Raw genomic sequence first — 19,998 nt, 5'->3', positions numbered from 1 at the left:
GACTATGGCCTCCCATTCCTGTGGTACAGAATTCCGTTTGTGTGTAAGTGTGCTTTTGTGCATAGCTTGTCAAAGCCTACATTCTAGGTTCTCTTCTCTTGCTGACTGGTGTCTAATGTGATGAAAACTAATCCAGGGACATAGACCTTTGCTTAGAGCCATTCTGGATAGTGGACTGCAGGATTGACCAAAATACACGCACATGCACGTGCATGCATACACACACATACACACACACACACACACACACACACACACAAATGATCCTCAGATGGCATTCCCCAAGAGCAGTCCACCTTATTTCTGAGATAAGGTGGCTCTCTGATTGGACTAAGCTAGCTGGCCAGAGAGCCCTCAGTGTTGTCTGGTTCTTCCATCCTTCATTTGTTCCTCCAACCCTTCAGCAAAATCCTCATATGGTGATGGTAAAAATGGTTTGGGCTCTCATGAGCTGCGCTATGAGGCTGTGGATTCTCTCGGTCCTCACAACCCATTGAACCAGAATCCAATCCGTCCTCATTTTGATGAGAATTAGACTTGAAGAACCAGTAAGTTACCAGGGTCACATTGCTGACAAGAATACCCAGAACTTGAGCAGTAGAGCCGGCAGAACTGGGGTTGAGATTTTAGGAATGAATTCTACTTTAATGTGACAGTCATTTTCTCGTCCTCTCCCCCTGTCTCTGCAGTCTCAGGAGGAAGTCTGTGATTTGCTCCATGCTGCACCCTTCCAAAACATTCTGCCCCGAGTCTACATCAAAGGTAAGAAACCGCCAGCAGCAGCGACAGCCTTCTTAGATCTGAGTCAATGCCCACTTATATTGGTTTAAGTATGGACACGTGTGCCATGGGATGCACGTGGAGGGTCTTTGTAGTTCGCCACTCCACGTGCCAGGCTAGGTGACCTGCAAACGTCTAGGAAGTCTCCTGTCTCCACCTCCTATCTTTGCCATAAGAAAGCTGGATTTACAGATGTGTATTGCTCTGTCCAGCTTTTATATGCTTCTGGAGATTCAAACTCAGGTCCTCGCACATTCCCCTATACTAGGCTAACTTCCTAATCCCCATCAACTCAGACTGCAGTCATCCAGGGAGGAACATAATGTTTTGGATGCCTGTGTAATCACTAAGGAATTAGAAATGGCACTCCAATTGGGTACCTTTATCTGATCTCTTTGCCTATTTTTTGAGATAAGGTCTGTCACTAAACCTGGAGCTCGCTGTATTGTTGAGACTGGCTGCCAGCAAGCCCCGAGATCTCCCTGTCCCCTCCTCTATCCAAGCCTTCTTCCTTCCAGGCTAGCGTTACTGTGTCGCTCAGTCTAGCCTTGAACTTCTTGAGTGACAAGGACTTCACCATTTCACTAGACAGACGGTCTGTTATTGATCCAAGCACATAAGGAGATAACCCCTCATGGTGAATTCTCATCACAGTCTCCAGAACCAAGGAGAAAGTTCTGCACACTCTATCCAGGTTTGGGGACACAGTGAGAGCATCGTGTCCTCTGAGAAGTACCTCCCCACCCCCACCACACACTCACTTTCTGTTCCTTTGCCCCATCCACAGAGGGGGAGCGCCTGGAAGTCCGGATGAAGCGCCTCGAGGCCAAATATGCCCCACTTCACCTGGTTCCCCTGATAGAGCGGCTGGGGACGCCTCAGGTACAAACCCTATATCATGGACCCAGAGGATCCCAAGAGGGAGAGTTTGGGGTCCAACCTCCTTATTTTACAGATAGGGAAACTAAGGCACATAGAAGGGAAAAGTGTGTCCAATGCCATAGAGCTGGAGAAGCTGGAATGAGCTTTCCTCCCGGGCTTGTGCCTTTCTTCTCCATTCAGTGCTGTGAGGTCTGCTAAGAAAGAGGGAAGGAAGGCTACTTAAGGCAGTGTCTATCATACCCGGGCCAGGTACCAGGAATTCTGCAACGCTGTCTATCAAAACTATAGCCCCACACACTAAGTCTGCACTTTACATCTAGGTATCCTAAGAGACTCAAGGTCAGGAGACATGGTGGTCATACAGTTCATTGTCTGTGAGATACTAGTCTGACAGTGTGTGGCATTCCATGTAAGGGCCTCGTGCTTGTAGATTCAGCATTATTAAATACATAATAATGGAAATGAAAAATTAAATCTAAATCTATCAACCCATGTTGCTAGGTTTTAAATTAAAGTTACATTGTCACAGCGTTTTCAAGGCCCCCCTGAAAACTTCTGGACTGTTCCAAACCCAATTATCTTAGTGAGGGTTTCTATTGCTGTGAGAAAAAAACCCTTACAAAAACAAGTTGGGGGAGAAAGGTTTACTCAGCTTTCACTTCCATATCCTTGTTCATCCTTAAAGGACATCAGGGCTGGAACCTGGAGGCAGGAACTGATGCAGAAGTCATAGAGAGGTGCTGTTTCCTGGCTTGTTCAACCTTCTCTTCCATAGAACCCAGGACCACCAGCCCAGGAGTGGCATCACCCACAGTGGTCTGGGCCCTCCCTCATCAAACACTAATTAAGAAATGCCGGACAGGCTTGCTTACAGCTCAATCCTATGCAGGTTCCCTCTCTTACATGACTAGCTTGCGTCAAGTTGACACAAAACTAGCCAGCACACCAGTTCACCATGACACAGGTAGCCTCTGAAGCAAGGTGGAGATAGAGACTGGGTAGGGGGATGAAGAATCAAAGATGATTTGCGTTTTTCTATAAATCTTCAAAGGTGCCTGGGCTCATGCTGGGTCTGTAAAAGCTTAACTTTTTTAAATTTTTTCTAAATGGTTACTATGGACACTGAATTGGGTAAGGGAGGATGCCTGCCCTCAGAGCACTCTCAGACTCTATCAGGAAGCAGGACAGAAGAGAAGCAGGGAGGGGGGAGGCACCAAAACATCTGCTTCTGTTTTCCTTCAAGTTGATTTAAGGGAGCCTCCCATTTGGAGGCAGGCAGGGGATGTGGCAGTACAGGACACTTAGAGATAATCCAGGGGCCACACCGACTACTGTCACAGTACGGGAGTAAAAGCCACCCTTGGACTCAGGTTCAGCAGAGGGTAAGAGGTAGCCTCTCTCCATAAGGCCAAGCCCCATCCGCACAGATGTCACACTGACAAGCCACCACCACCAAGAGGCTCCCACTGTAAACAGTGACGAACCAAACCGTAGGAGGTGTTTGGGACTTTGGCTCACAGCAGGGAATTCAGACACTGTAAAGAGTCTTCCTGCTTTGGGGGCAGCAGAGATTGAACAGAGAAAATTCTCTAAGATGATTTCCTTTTAGGGAGAAATCCCACAAGCCAGTAGCGTGCTGGCGTGCCTGCTGCTCTCGGGTGTCATCCTGCAAGCATCCAGCTCTGTGAGCCTGAGGGGCCTGCCCTGTGTTTCCACTCATGGCTGTGCATTCCTTCCCCGTTCTGCTGAACACCGTTTCCTTTTGACCAATAGAAATTTCACTTTATCCCGTGTTGAGTATTTAACAAGACCCTAGTAAAAGAGGACATGCCAGTTTGATAAGTCACCTACTTCTCAAGGAATAGTCGAACACTACAGTCAGGTCAACCTGAAAGTATAATCTGGTTACTCAGGAGTGGGGATGGGGGAAAGACCTTAGAGTGGGACTGAGGTCCACTGTACCCCATTAATGTGTGTAGGTGATTTGTGAAGAAGAAAACTAAATTAAAACATAAACTCAGGGCCAGTGAGATGGCTCCGTGGGTAAAGACACTTGCTGCCAAGCTTACCAGGCTAAGTGTGAGCCCCAGGACACACGTGATGGAAGGAAGGAATGACTGGGTGCAAGTTGTCCTCTGAGCTCTACACATGTGCCAAACACACATGTGTGCACACACGCTGAATGCTCGCACACATAAATAATAATAAATACAATTTCATCGACCCATAGGCTAAATCAGTAAATAAATGCTAACAAGTTGTGGACACTGAAGCTGGCCAGCTAGGTGTTCTCGTCTGCTGGACCTTGTATGGTGTCTGGGTCAGTGACAGGAAACTGTCGACGGCAGACTTAATGCAGGGAAGGTTGAAGGAGCAAGCAGTGTGGCCTTTGTCTTTGTTTCTGAGCAAACCAAGGCGACCTGGTTTTCAGCCAGCACCATTGTTCCCAGCTCTCCCCTGAAGTGTCACATAATCTCATAGGAAACATTTTATCTCACTGCCTTCATTTTCCCATCTCTGAAATGGGATGGTAGCTGCTCCACCTCCCGAGCTGGCCTGACTTTTTAAAGTCAGTATCTTTTCTTTTGAAGTCTGTTATATCATTAACAGCTGGCGAGATAAATCATTTCCAAGATGACAGAGGGTCAAGCCACTGATCAGGGAGGAAAGATCTCTGCTGATATTCCACTTGGTAAAAAATCATTGTGAGCCTTGTTTACTTTTCCAAGTACTCACTGTAGGTATTCATACCTTTTGCATGTTACTGAGGAATCATGGATGTTTGCAGAAAGGCTAGGGAATTTGCATACACACACACACACACACACACACACACACACACACACACACACAATGTGGTACGGTCTGCATTTCTTGCCTGTTAATGAATAAACCAGAATTCCTAAAGATGCAAAGGGCCATAGAAAAGAATATTGAGAAGCTATGGGTGGAATCAGGTGTTTCATGTAATCAGAGTCCTCCATGAAAATGGGAGACCCTTGGGGAAGACCCCCACTGTGAGGAACAGAATGTAGGTCAGAGCTCCTTTAAGCGCTGCCCTTTATACATTAGAACAGACCACAAACTGACCTCATTTGCATCGAGCACTAGATGGCCTCTCTTTCCTGTGAAAAGTAAGTGAGGGCTGGGGTGAGGTTCACTGGGTGAAGGGCTTTTCATGGAAACATGGAGACCTGTGTTCAGATCCCTAGTACCCCCGTGAAAGCCAGGGGTGGTCACAAACCTGTCACCCTAGCAATAGAGAAGGGGACAGACAGACATCTCAGGGGCTTGCTGGCAGCCAGTCTCCACAGTACAGTGAGCTCCAGGTTCAGTGACAGACCCTATCTTAAAACATAGGCAAAGAGATCAGATAAAGGCACACAAAGTTGGCCTTTGACTTCCATGTGCATACACAGGCAAAGTACATGTGCATACACATGTATGTGCATGCACATGTATGAAATGAAGTACCAGAAAAGATGACAGACTCGCATTCCAATAACAATTATGCCAACAAACAGGAAAAGTTCCACGTTGCTATCAGTCTGTGAAGTGGGACCTCCAAAGCCCAGACAGTTCCTAATCTCTCCATTTGATAAAGACATCTTTCTTCAGAGCACATTGACAGCTGAGAGTATGAGGCATGGCTGTCACCTGGGAAGTTGTCTGGCCACCGTCCTTGAGAAGCAGTCTTGTTATATAGCAAAAAAACAAAACAAAAAAAAAGAGGTTGGTTTTTTTGGTTGGTTGGTTGGTTGGTTTTTTTTTTTTTTTTTTTTTTTTTTTTTTTTTTTTTTTTTGAGACAGGGCTTTTCCCAGTGTAGCCTCCTTGGCTGTCCTGGAACAGCCTGTAAACCAGACTGGCCCCGAACTTCCAGAGACTTCCTCCTGCCTCTGTCTTCCGAGTGTTGGGATTAAAGGTATGCTCCACCACCATCCAGCTAGCAAAACCTTTTAAAGTATTTACATTCCCTGACTCCCAATAAGATTTATCCAGTAACATAACAGGAGACGATGCTCACAAAATGTCATGTCCACAGGGAACTGCTTTAGAATTGTCCCGAGTAGTGAAGATTTGTGAACAATTTAAAATAACCCGCAAGGGTAGAGAACTAAACACGCTTATCAGAGGCTGTTTCTGGGATAGCCACCTAAAAACTATGGCACTGAATGTATTATGGAAATGAGTTTTTAAATTAGAGATCTGTAAAGTAAAAATGTAATAGAGATGAGCTGCTATATGCATGCATATATCCATATTCATAACTGTGAACGATCTACATATATCTATTTTTTAAGAAAGCTCTTCTCTGGGTAGTGAGATAAGTGAAATAGTGTCTTTCTTATATGTTACTTAAAGTTTTCTCCAAATTTTACCCAGTAAATGCATATTACTTTTGTGGTTCACAGAAAGAAATGGAAGGGCAAACACTTCTTCAGGGAAAGGGGTCGAGGCCCCTTCCGTTGGCTGTAGTGGACGGAGAACTGGGAGTCAAGCCACAGCTTTTATAAAATCATTTGCCAATGTTTTCAAACCAGGATTCTCAGGCGCTGCCTGGTTCAGAATAACCAGGAAGGCAGCAGATTCCTTAGGACACCAGAAGTCCCTTAATTTGCTGATAAGAACATACACGGGTTGTTTATTTACTGAGCGTCCCCACAGAGCCATGTTCTTCACGTGTAGAGAGAGCTGAACAGAACAGAGCAAACACACCAAAAAAATCAGTCAAGTACTAAGCTCATGCTATCTTATGAGCACTTTATCTGGCTAACTCTGGCAGCTCGAGTGGTCTCCTGTGTCTGCCATGCAATCGAGTTGATTCTGCATGAATCGGGGTGTTCTCCTGGTTCGTGAGACAGTGGTGTTTCAGACATGTCCGCCAACTCTTCCCCATCTCACCGTCCTCCTTCACTTTATAGTTGTCATGACAACTACACTCAAGGGCCACGGTCATCACAATCTCTGCTTCCTGATTTATTTCCTTCCCTGGATTTACTTAGAGGCTCTGTGGTTGGGGGAGGGGAAGGTCTGTTGGTCCCTTCCAGCCCCCTACAGAATGGGCCCCTGAGAGCCCTTCCTCCCACTGGGAGCTGATCCCACGCGTGTGTCCTGTGGGTCCGGAGTCTCAGAAGCCAGCTTTCTTTAGCTTTGTTCCCAGACAGAAAGACCTGACTTTGACCTTAGTCTGTAATACGCGTTCTGCAGAGGCTTTCGGCACCTTTGCTCTTAGATGTTTTCACTCAGAGCACAGACCCTTGTGGGAGAGACGGTCTTGTTTGATGTGCCTGTCTGCCTGTCTGATTACTCGAGATGCAGTAGCCAAGACCAGATGAGACGCTTGTTTGAATTACTAATAGAGACCATTTGCCATTGTCAAAGAAGGGTTTCTAACAAGAGGAAATAGTTCTCTGAAGTCAGTGGCAAATTTTAAAACAGTGACATACGTTCCTTCTAGCACATTCCACGGTACAGAACTATTTTAAAAGTGAAAAGCTCACCCATTTCCCGCAGCCCATCTGCACCCACAATGAAGTTCACTCCTCCAAAATGTTTTCTACACGTACAATCCCACGCATGCGCTGTCCATCTGTGGGTTGTGCTGGTGTCTGAGGGCATTGTAGTAAATGTCATTTTCTCCAACTTGCCGAATTCACTTCATAATTTAATTTGTAGAACTAGGCTTCGGGGCTGGAGAGATGGCTCAGCGGTTAAGAGCACTGGCTGCTCTTCCAGAGGTCCTGAGTTCAAATCCCAGCAACCCCATGGTGGCTCACAGCCATCTGTAATGGGATCTGATGCCCTCTTCTGGTGTGTCTGAAGAGAGCTATTATGCACTCATACACATAAAATAAATAAATAAATAAATAAATAAATAAATCCTTCAAACAAACAAACAGAACCATGCTCCACTGAGCAGGATCCAAGCTCTGTACCTTCCCTCGGCTGCACCTCTGAGCTTCAGCTCCCTCCCTTCTGAGCAGAAATAATAATGTACCGGTAGAGTTGGACAGAGCCACCGCTCATCAGGAGCCTGCTGTGCCACACACTGTGGTAGTGTTACATTATAAAACTGATAGGAACGCTTCTGACTTCTGTGTATCTAGTTAGCCATCCTGGCCTGCATCACAAGCACATATATCATGCCTGGCTTATTAATGTGGATACTGGAGGACAGAATTTGGGTCCTTGTACTTGCAATGAGCCTATTTTTTTAGCCCCAACAAGCCTCTGAGACCAGTGTGTGCTCAGATGATTTTTTTTTTTAAATCAGTCTTCCGTTGATGGGGCCTGGATTTTACTTGCCATGGGTGACAGTTACCATAAGGCTTCCATGCCCTCAAGTTCTTAGGTTCAGTGCCCTGCTCTGGGAAGAGCATCAGTCCCAGGGAACAAGTTCTAGATGTGGCTGGCACCAGTATTTGGGGCTCTCCAGAGGAAGCGGGACAGATGGGATCTCGGATGTGAGTGATGCTGTGTTAACATATGCTTCCTGTCCCAGCAAATCGCCATCGCTCGGGAGGGTGACCTGCTGACCAAGGAGCGGCTCTGCTGCGGCCTGTCCATGTTTGAGGTCATCCTGACCCGAATCCGGAGCTACCTGCAGGATCCCATCTGGAGGGGCCCGCCACCCACCAATGGCGTCATGCATGTGGATGAGTGTGTGGAGTTTCACCGGCTATGGAGTGCCATGCAGTTTGTCTACTGTATCCCTGTGGGGACCAACGAGTTCACAGCTGAGTGAGTGCACCCTCTCCCCTCCCCACCCCCCTGGGATGCGCTAGCCAGAAAGGAGAATCAGGCCCGAAGAGGCTTGAACAGTGATACATATTGGTCACTGTGCCTGCGCTGGGCGTGGCAACAGTGGACTGTTCTTGGTCTCCGGAGGTTAAAGGGGCCAAACAGAATACGGAAGTACATATGTCAAGGTGTCCATGGGGCTGATTGGAGACAAGGGGAGGAGGTGGACGCCAGAGACTGGAGCTTGGTTGTCAGACCTGAATTTTCATACTACAAGTGATCCTGTAACCAGATCTGGGATGGGGTCTGTGAAGACGAATGAGCAGTCCAGGAAGATCAATAAATGGCTGTCATCAGAATCGGAGGCCAAGACTGAAAGAAAGCATCCCACGAGTGTCAACCTTTTGGCCCCTGAGCATCTACTCCCACCCCTGCAAAACTCCACTTAGGAAATGAGGAGCCTTCTGGGTCACCCACAGTCCTGTCAGCAGAGAAAACAGGAGCAGAGCCCCCTCTTCCTGCATCCATCTAGCTTCATACTGAGGGTGATGTGGCAGAGGTGACTAACTGGTCCTTTTGGGACTAAAAGCAGGGAAAGAAGGGATGGGGAGGGGAAGAGAAAGACCAGTAAGCTGCAGGGACTATGTCCTTCCAACCCTGTGATGGGAAGTGGGGGAGCTGCCCAGGGCAGGCTGGGAACAAAGTAAATGACAGAAGAATGGCCCTATAGTCATCAACGTGTCTCCTGGTCATTGCAGCCTCCAGTGGGGCTTCTGAGAGGCCAAGGAGCCAACACAGCCTCCTCTGACTGGCCTCAGGACAAGCCATGTGAGTCTGATTAGAGTTGAGGAGATGGCTGAGTGCAAGCCCTAAGGACCTGAGTTCTGTCCCCAGGAGCCATGTTTAAAAGCCAGGGGAAGAGCTGGAGAGATGGCTCAGTGGGTAAGAGCACCACACTGCTATTACAGAAGACAAAAGTTCGGATCCCAGCACCCATGTCAGATGGCTCACAATTGCCTGCTAGTCCAGCTCTGGGAGGACCTGTCGCCACTGGCTTCTGCCCACTACGGACATCTGCATTCGTGTGTGCACATCCATAGAGACACGTCATTTAACATACACATTTCAAAAAAAGCCAAGTGAGGCATTGTGCACCTGTAGTCCTAAAACTAGCGAGGCTGAGACTGGAAGATGTCTGGAAGTTTGTCGACCAGTTTCACTAGCAATCTAGCCAGTGAGTCAAACAGTCTCACTGCATTGGCAAGCCAGATTTAGGGACAGAGACTGAGAAAGCAAGGTAAGGACCAATTGAGGATGATACCCAACCTCCATCTCTGGCCTGCACATATATGTGTGGGCAGGAGGAGAGACAGAGAGGGAGTCTGATTGTGTTTTCCTTCATGTGTTCTTCTCTTCCTCCAAGCTGACTGTTGTCTCCTTGGGGTAGCTGTACTTTGGCAAGGGCATTTTCTCTCAGTCTCATACTGTTTCCTTCCCAACCCTAGGCAGTGCTTCGGTGACGGCTTGAACTGGGCCGGCTGCTCCATCATTGTCTTGCTGGGCCAGCAGCGGCGCTTTGACCTGTTTGACTTCTGTTATCATCTGCTGAAGGTGCAGAGGCAGGATGGGAAGGATGAGATCATTAAGAATGTGGTAAGCAGATATGGCTGGCCTGAGACGTGACGTCTGGCAACAGGGCTATCTTGAGGAAGGAGTAGGACAAGCTGCTTATGGAGGGTGAGCGATGGCTATGCACAGACACTTCACAAGTTAGAGACATACTCAGAAAAGGCCTGCCCAGAACATGCTGTGACAGATTGGGTAACCCTGAGAAGCAAGCCTGGACTCCTGATTCCCTGACCCAAGCAGACCCTGTTGGTGCTGGCCACCATTGCCACAGCACACTGGACACTACAGCCATGGCAGACACTGGGACTGGACACTATAGCCATGGCTGTTGGGTGCTGTAAGAAAACAGAGCCTTTAAACTGAACGGCAGTGGTGGGGAGGAAGTCAGAAGTCTTCATAGAAGTTAGGACTTGGGTTGGATGATGGGCAGTGCATGGGGCCAGTGGCCTGGGTGGATTCCAGACACAGGGAGCAGCTACCACACAGCATGGTGGCAAACACAGTGGCCCTCAACCTCTGGGTTGTGACCTCTTTGGAGGGGGGTGGTTGAAGGCCTGTTTCACAGGGGTCACATCAGGTATCCTGAGCATCAGCTTGTTTACATTGCCATTCATAACAGTAGCAAAATTATAGTTAGGAAGTAGGAATGAAATTGTTTTTGTTTTTGTTTTTAGTTTGTTTGGTTGGTTTTTGGTTTTTTGGGGGGTTTTTGTTTTTGTTTATTTTGAGACAGGGTTTCTCTGTTTAGCCCTGGCTGTCCTGGAACTCACTTTGTAGACCAGACTGGCCTCGAACTCAGAAATCCGCCTGCCTCTGCCTCCTGAGTACTAGGATTAAAGGCATGCGCCACCACACCCGGCTATGGAATGAAATAGTTTTATGGCTGGGGAGGGGGTGGTTGTCCCAATATGGGAACTGTATTAAAGGGTCACAGCACTAGGAAGGTTGATCTGTCTGGTCTGGCCCAGAGGAGCTGTCCAGGAGGACGTAGGAGCCTCCTTACAAACAACAGGGGGGGGGGGGTTTAAGAGTTGTGGTAATCGTTAGTAACTATTTTCCCGTATCCAGTTCAGTGTTACTTTAAATACCCTCACAGTACCCTGCGACCCTCATCCTCCTCCCTCGAGAATTTTCATTTTCTCCTGCTGAAGCTTTGTGTCCATTTAAATGACTCCCCAGTGCCTGGCAGCCATCATTTTTCTGTCTCCATGAATGTAAGGGCTTTGCATACCTTAACAGTAACAGCAGTCTCTGTCCTTGTGTGACTGGCTCATCACATTTCATAAGGCCCATCCACCCCACAGCATGTCAGAATCCCATTCTTTTATAGTTCACTAGTACTTTATTGTATGCGAAACACAGGCCACTGATGGACCCTTGTGTTGCATTCCCCTTTAGCAACTAGGAATAACGGCAGAACTCTGAACTCACACATCTTAGGCAGCTTACTGAGTCTCTCCTTCGGTTCTTTGAAGTATACACTCAGAACTCTAAGTGCTGGACCATCTGGTAATTTTCTTTAATTCTTTTGAGGAACAGCCAGACTGTCTTCCCTAATGGGTGCACCATTTTATATTCCCACCAGCAACACCCAAGAGTACAGAGTTCCGCATATCATTGGGTCTTTGTGTGTCTTCTGTAGAGAAATGCCTTTGAGCCTTTTCTTTGAATTTTAATTGCTCCTTAAATTTTTCTCATGTTTACTTCCTTTGTGAGCATGTGGGTGTATGTTTGGAGAGGCCTGCCACAGCACATGGGTGGGGGTCTGAGGCCAACATAATGAAGTCATTTCTCTTCTCCTGACATGTGGGGTCTGGGATCCAACTGAGATCCTCAGACGTGACAGCACTTTTACCCACTGAGCTACCTTAGTGGCCTTGGATTATAGCATTTATATATATTCAGAACAACAGCTACTTGCCTGTTTTATAAGTGCTTCCTTTCATTCTCTTGATGATATCTTTTAATGCACACAAGTCTTCATTTCCCTCTGCATTGGCTGTCAAATCTGACATCATGGTGGTTTACTCCTGTGCTTTCTTCTAAGAACTTCATAGTTTGTCTCACGTTGAAGCCTTTTATTCATTTCCAACTTATTCTTGAATAGAGTCTATAAGGTCTAACATTCATCTGCATAGGATTCCAGGTTTCCCAGGATTTGTTGAAAATGTTACCCCTGGCACTCACACATACTTCAGAAGTCTTGCCCATCCTGTTCACAGTCGTTTGGTTCAACACAGTTTGTTTCTAGTCGTACAGTTCTATTTCACTGGTCTTCGTGACAGTACTGCAGAGCTTTGATTATAGTAGCTTTATTATAAGCCTTCAAACTTGCAAAGGTTGTCAGCAACCTTTAGCGTTTTATTTGGGAACCGTAGAGAAGATCTTTAACGAAAAGGGAAAGGTGACTGATGGAATGTCAGGAATCTGGATTGCAGCCCCCTCTCTGCCTCCCACTTTACCCCATCCTAACCTAAGCTTCCTCATTCTTCTCCAGCCCCTAAAGAAGATGGCTGACCGCATCAGGAAGTACCAGATCTTGAACAATGAGGTTTTTGCCATCCTGAACAAGTACATGAAGTCTGTAGAGACAGACAGCTCCACCGTAGAGCACGTGCGCTGCTTCCAGCCCCCAATCCACCAGTCATTGGCCACCACCTGCTAGGTAGAAAACCATGCAGACCTTCAACCTGGAGGAGGAGGAGGAGGGGGAGAAAACACAGTGACCAGCCTGCAGCAGGTCCAGTTGACAGTGTGTGGACAGGCCTGGAAGGAAAAGAAAACCTCCCCAACACATCTCTACCACTCCCAAGGGCTGGGCTCCCGCATGTTCTCCCATGATATCTCCATGGTGGATTCTCCATAGTGTAAATGAAAAAAACAACAAAAACACAGGGCAGTGTGTGCTTTCTTTTCTTTTTTTCCACCTTATCTGTATTGAAGAGCTACTGTTTCCACCCTGCAGCTGCCCACTTCATCTGCAATTACTTCCCAAGACCACCTCCCCAAGTCGTAACCTCCTACCCGCTATCTGTATTTGATCCAGCACTATAGTCTTAGAGACATAGAAGAGTGTAGCCATAGCAGGGATATCAGCCTGGCCCATTGGATATCTCAGCTTACTGGCCCATCTTCTGTGGCTTCTCCCTCCAGTTCCCTCACCACAGCACTTCCTGCTCGTGACATTAGGGATTCCACCACCAAAGTCTGATCCCTGGTGAACCAGGAAGAGGTTGCTGATGTCAAGACAACAGATGATGCTGATCAAGATCTGTTACAGCCTCCCTAAGACCCACCCTAGACCTTCCTTACAGAACAAACCTAGAGAGAAGAAAGTGAGGCTTGCAAAACCACACCGCACTGGGTGGAACTAGGTGAAGATGACCACAGGCCTACTGTGAGGGAGGGAGAGAGCCATCAGCACAGGGCAAAACTCCAGATCCAAAGGAGAAATGTTAGGCCTTGTTAACAGAGTGGGAAGATAAGGCACTCCTGGTCCTCAAACAGAGGCTTATCACTGAACCACATGGGAATCCACATGGTCCGTCATAGCGCTACACATAGCATTCGTGAGTGACCAAGTCAGTGACTGCTTAACACAGAACCTAATCCAGGAAAATCCCCCAAGAAAGAAAACCTAAAGGGGTTACTTTAATTGGAGACAGGGTGGCAAGGAGGAAAAAAAATCTTTGTCAACAAGCTTTCTATCCCCAGACCCCTCCCCTCAAAAAGAAGTCTTCTTTGAGCTAACTGGAATGTTCTCATGTCGGCTACTAAAAGATTCTTGGAATGTTCTTTTACTCTCAACGTCCTAGTCTCTCCCTTTTGCTCAAGCTCAGTCATGGGGATGTATTAACTTCTATGTTTCAGACTAAAACGCCCCTGCACAGTCCCCACAAATAGCACATCTTTAAAGAGACTGCCCAAGTCTCCGTACAGAGCTAGTCATCTGACCTGCAGAGAGGACATAGCCCTGAGCCCCCAAGACACAGGAATGATAGATATTCCTCTACCAGCCTGGGGAGGACAGAAGAAGACAGGAGTAACCATCCCCTGCCCTAGGAAGGTGATTGTTATCCATCCGTTTTTTTAACCACACAGAGAAGAGAAGAGATGTGCATAATCAGCACTCTGCCAGACAGGGCCATGTACCCCAGGGAGGTCATATAAATTAGAACCCTTAAGGATGGCACACCAGAGTGTTCATTTCTGGACACTAACTTTGAATCTCTGGGAATAGAGCCAGAAGACCTGCCTCTTCTCAGATAGCTCACTGCACACCACATACTCAGACCTTGCTGTAGATTGGACAACTCTGCTAGCTGGGGGCCCTGTGGTCTCTCTGAGCAAGAGTAGGAGCATTTGTCATGTAGGGTCGTGGTTTGAAACAGAAACTGTCCCGTCCTCCTGTCTGGCACTGTTAATTCTTAGTCTGATGATTTTTCAATGACCATAGCTGTATCCCAGAGGCAGATTCCACTTTCCAGATCGTCAGCTCTGGCTGGGGACAGTATGTGATAAACAGACTTTATACCCGCTTAGTGTTCCCTCACTGCTCTGTAGAGATTTGGGCTGTCCATAAGGCCGCCTTCCTGGCAGCTCATCCCTTCTACCCTGCACCCCTGACCCCAACAGTTGACCCTCTGGGAAGAGTCACATTCTGCTCAAGATATTTGATCCCAATAAATTGAGGTCCTCACTTTGAGGACAGAGATTCCATTTTTGCAGCACTTGCCTGCAAACTCTGGACAACTTCAATGCTCTTTCCTCTCTAGTGGTCCTTGCTGCCCCCCCCCTTTGATTTTTTTAATGTATTTAAAAAACAAGAAAAAAGCTTAGATTTTAAAATGTTTTAAAAAGAATTCTGTTTCAGAAATTGTCAAATGTGTACCATATTTGTATTAAGAGTTGTTGGGGATTTTTTGTACAATGAATTTACATTTATTTATGGTGAACTTATATTTACGCTTGTGATCAAATAATGATGTTAAATTCTTAAATCCTATTTGCTATGCAGCTGAAGATGATATTTTGATTTGTATTTTGGGGGTACCTGTGTTGAGTTGATAAAACATTTTCATCTCCATTAAAACTGCTTCCAAACCAGTTAAAACAGCATCTTTGTCCTGACTTCTTGGCCACATTCCAGTCTTCATTGATCTATGGAAGCCACATTAAAACCAATGTCTAGATAAAGTGAAATAAAATGGAAGAAAATTATAAAATACCACATACATGCACCCTAAATTAACAGATTGTTTTGTTTTCTACCCAAATCAATTATAACTTTAAAAAGTAAAACTAATAGTGAAGCACAGCTTTAATTCCAGCACTCCAGAGGCAGAGGCAGGAGGATATCTGTGAGTCTGAGGCCAGCCTGGTCTACAGAGTGAGTTCCAGGACAGCCAAGGCTACACAGAGAAACCCTGTCTCAAAAAACCAAAAATTAGGTAGGTAGACAGACAGACAGACAATAAAACTATTTGGGGCTTAGGAGGTTTCTGTGGTTAAAACATTTGCTGAGCCAAGCATGAGGCCTAGCGTTCAGGTCCCCAGGAGCCCACATAAATACCAGGTGCAGACAGCTCATCATCCATAGCTCCGGACTCTGAAGGTGGAACAGAGGAACCCCAGAGCAAGGCAGCTAGCGAGTCTACTATGCCACTGAGCTCTGGAGTTGATTAAGGGATTGAAGGCTGGAGAGTCTTCACGATATCAACTCCCAGCCTGCATTTGCACACACTTTTATACGTGAGTGTGACCACAAGCGACGTAGACATCTACAGATGCACACCACACACAGAAATAGTTTTGAGAGGAACGACTGGAAACTAATATGTGAGGATGCTTAATGTATATAGGTGCCATGCTGAGTCTAACCACCCTTCTTAGGCAGCTGCCGTCACTGTGTGGCACACACTTTACGCGCATTTTTACAGAAGTGTGGGAGACTATTTATTTTCACACAGATACCAAGTAGCAAAGCTGGAATTTGAAGAGAGCTCCGACACCTGGGCTAATGCTCACCCAGATCCCCCAAACTAGGTCTGAAAGTTTGGTCCCTAGGCTTTCAGGATGGTCTGGGGCAGTAAGATTGATCAGTCTGGTATCAGGAGGGAACCCAGCACGATGGGTCCCCAGGCTCAAGCAGTGCTACTGTCTGGAAAGTCATTGCTTTTAGAGAAAGCATTGATTATGTAGCAATTAGAAGGATGTGTTTCAACCAGCATCAGGGACTCGGACGCACATTTCACAGTCTCCCCAGATTTCCTAATGACCACCTCTTTCAGCTGCATGCCAGAGCCATGAGTGACCACTGCCATGACATGGGCCAACCTTCAGGCTCCCAGGACCTTGGTTCTCTACTGAAGCCCCTTCTAGCCATTGTTCTAGATGACTTCCCAGCAGTGTCCTTTGAGGGCCCTAGCTACCAAACCCAATATTCTTCTCTCAACTACCTCTAAAATTTGTCATTTTGCATGGCTGATGCCTGATACTGCCATTCATTTGAACTAACGTGTCTCCATCACAGTTATTTCCAAAGAGATGCTTAAAAGAGGGCAGTTTTCTCAGGCCTGCAGGTCCCAGTGTAAGGATGTGACTCTCAGAAAGTCAACACCATCCACAAAAGAAACTGATAAAGCTCTCACAGTCGAGAAGAGGTCGATATAAAGAATTCTGAAAGTTCTCTTTAAGGAGTTCAGGGAACTACAGGAGTAGACAGACAAAACCTTAAAACAAATGTGTGGAAATACATGAAGTGGGGGAAGGGAGGGGGAGAATGAATGAGAATGATCAGCAAACATTAGGAAAAAAAAAAAGGAAAAAAAAAAAAGCTGGGCGTGGTGGCGCACACCTTTAGTCCCAGCAGCACTTGAGAGGCAGAGGTCGGCAGATCTCTGAGTTCGAGGCCAGCCTGGTCTACAGAGTGAGTTCCAGGACAGCCAAGGCTACAGAGAAACCCTGTCTCGAAAAAACCAAAAAAAAAAAAAAAAAAAAGAAGGGAAGGATTCAAACTTCCCTAATCTGAGGAGACATCAGCATAGATTCAAGAACTGTAACGATCCAAACCCAAAAAATAGTTCAGCAAAACCTAGAACCTTCTAAGTATTAAAAATCAAAGCCAGGAAGTGGGGGGTGACTTCCTCAGTAAATGTTTGCCTCTCAAGCATGAGGGGTTTTGTTCAAGTCTAAAGCACCCACGTATAAAGCTAAGCATAGCAGCATGTATCTATAATCCCTGCTGGAGAGGAGGGGGCTAAAGAGCCTGAGAACTGGCTAATCTGACCAAATCAAGAAGTGCCAGGCTCATTGAGACCTGCTTTAAAAGCTAACGTGGCAAGGCATAGTGGCACACACCTTTCATCCCAGCACTCAGGAGGCAGAGGAAGGTAAATGTTTGAATTCAAGGCCAGCTTGGTCTACTTAGTGAGTTCCAGAACAGCCAGGGCTACACAAAGAGAGAACCTCTCAAACCAAATAGGAGAAAAACTTAACAGGTGAAACATGAAGACACCTGATACTGATGTCTGGCCTTCACATACACACACATGTGTACACACACACACACACACACACACACACACACAAAGAGCGAGAAAGAGAGGGAGAGAGAGAGATATCAATGCCAAAGGCAAAAATACTTGTGAACAGAAAGAGGTAAGAAAACATCACATAAAAAGTCAACACTTTAATTATGAACAGGTTTTCCACCAGAAACTCTGCAGGCCAGAGACAGAGGGATAATATCTTCAATGTGTTGAAGCAAAAATACAATCTTGCTGGCCATAAGTGTTTTATCAATCAAAATTGGCTTTCTAAAATGAGAGAGAACACAAATATGCTTCCAAGCGATTCCTAGGAGGGAGTTTATTACCACTGTGGGCTTATGAAAATTGATAAAGGAACACATTAAGCCCAAACAAAAGCCTGTTAACTCATAGAGTCCACAAAAGCACAAAACAATGACATGCGTCATTCAGAACCATGTTCAGAATATTATGCGGTATAATGGGTATAGAAAGTCATTTCAGCCCTAGTCTGAAGTTTAAAATAGGGGAAAAAATAGTAATGACTCAGCTAAAATTTCCAAGGGCTGTATATTACACAGTGATAGAAATCCTGATATCAAACCCTCCAGTGTGGGAGTGAGGATAGGAGTATCCAGATGTGGGCAATCAACATCAGGCTGTTAACAGCTTGGAATGATTCTCAAAATATGGTAGCCACAAAGCAGAAATGGAAGAAAAATCAAAAGAATTCAAAGCTACAAAATGCATCTAACCACAAAATAAAAAAAAATTAAAAGATTTACAAAAGAACCAGAAAACAGTTAACAAGGTTTTAGTAGGAAATATTTACCTAACAATAATTTGTCTTGAATATACATGGATTAAATTCTCCAATAAAAACACCAACGAATGAACAGAAACTTGTTTTGTCTTTTGTTTTGAGACAGCATCTCACTATGTTTTCCTAGCTGGCCTTGAACTTGCAGAGATCTGGCTACCTCTATAGAGTTGATATTAAGGATAGACATGCACCATCATGCCCAGGCCAAAAGATGTATGCATACAAGAGACTCACTTTGCTCTGAAAGATATATTGACAGAAAGTATGGAGAAACATGCCACACAAATGGGAACCAAAGAGATCAAGTCACTTTATATGACAAAATGCATGCACACTGTTCAAAGATATGCCTATTGACTTTATATAACAAAAGAGCTAGCTAATCAGGAGGATGTGCCAAATGTAAATATGTATTCATCTAACCTAGCAACCTATAAATATAGACGACAAATATTAAAGGATCTGAGGGAGAGAGAGATCACAATGTGGTATTAGTAAAGGATTACAATAACCCAGTTTCAAACCCACAAGGAAAATAAAGAAGGAAATATGGGAATTAGGCAATGCTTTAAAAACTCCCAACAGATGTTAAGTGTACTCAGCTGAAAAAAAGAAAGGCAACATCAGAACAGCAGTATGAATCCCCCAAACACATCTTGAAGAAATTCTTGCAGCCTCAGATGCCAGAATTCATGGAATGCCAGCGGGGCCCTGAATGGCTGAGTGTGAGTATGCAAATAAGGTAAAAAATACAACCAATCGAGGAAGAGCTGCCAAACCTGGGAGGGGAGTGGAGGGGAAGAACCCTGAGCTGCTCACAGTTACTAAAAGGTCTATGTCTCTGTAGAAGTAATGAAACTTGTCAGGGGGGTGCGTTTGTCCAGTTAACATTACCCTTGCAAGCTGACTGCTGCACCTTGCTAGGGGTGGAGGAAGGGGGGGGGGTGAGAGAAACCCTGTTTCAAAAAAAAACAAAAACAAAACAAACAAAAACCAACAAAGAACAAAAAGAGAAACTAAGAGTTTGAAGGAAACAGCCTTCACCTGTGAGCACCATCTGGATAATGTTATCAAGGTACCTGTGCAAGCCTGAAGCCTGGGAGTACTTATTTTGGCCCACAGACAGCATCTATCTGGAATTTAATAAGACACGTGGTCAATTATTGTGCCTCTATCCTTTTTTTGGATTTGGCGGAACAAGAGCCAAGAGACTAAGTATTTTGTGGATCTACTCAAACATTAAACATTTAACCAAACATCAAAGTTTGCTTTCCAACAACTTTCAGATGCTAAATGCTATTGCTGACAAAATGTCAATGGGATTAAATTTAGACAAGCTGGAAAGTGCACTGCAAGGATTCAGAAAAACAACAGAACACCCTCAACTACATAGAAAAGAAAGTAAAATGCTGGGTACTGGTTACTTAGCATACACGTTTCCTTACTATTGATATTACAAAAAACAAGGGCATCTACATTTATCAAATTTACTTTGAAGGGATTTAAATACTTTTTATATATACATTTTAGAAAATAAGTGTGGAATTTACAGAAAAGGTATACATGTGGGGATAATCCATATTGCAGTGAAATAATAAACAGATTAAGAGAGC

General features: G+C 45.5%; 1 protein-coding gene across 6 annotated transcripts in view; it reads left to right on the top strand.

The window, feature by feature from the left end:
- Nucleotides 1-15,151, top strand: part of Cyfip2 (cytoplasmic FMR1 interacting protein 2) — a 115,221-nt gene extending 100,070 nt beyond the window's left edge. For 4 of the 6 annotated variants that reach the window (XM_021175633.2, XM_029483252.1, XM_029483253.1 and 1 more), the window contains 5 exons: nt 690-762; nt 1,568-1,662; nt 8,166-8,404; nt 9,910-10,057; nt 12,531-15,149. In XM_021175633.2, the coding sequence (XP_021031292.1) occupies nt 690-762; nt 1,568-1,662; nt 8,166-8,404; nt 9,910-10,057; nt 12,531-12,698 (723 nt within the window). In that variant the 3' untranslated portion in view covers nt 12,699-15,149. Of the gene's footprint in view, nt 1-689; nt 763-1,567; nt 1,663-8,165; nt 8,405-9,909; nt 10,058-12,530 lie in introns of all 6 variants that reach the window. The other 2 variants (XM_021175634.2, XM_021175636.2) reach the window with 1 other exon arrangement.
- The last annotated feature ends 4,847 nt before the right edge of the window (nt 15,152-19,998 follow it).

This window comes from Mus caroli, chromosome 11 (assembly GCF_900094665.2).
Source record: "Mus caroli chromosome 11, CAROLI_EIJ_v1.1, whole genome shotgun sequence".
Taxonomy (NCBI): Eukaryota; Metazoa; Chordata; class Mammalia; order Rodentia; family Muridae; genus Mus; species Mus caroli.
This window is presented reverse-complemented; position numbering and strand designations above follow the sequence as displayed.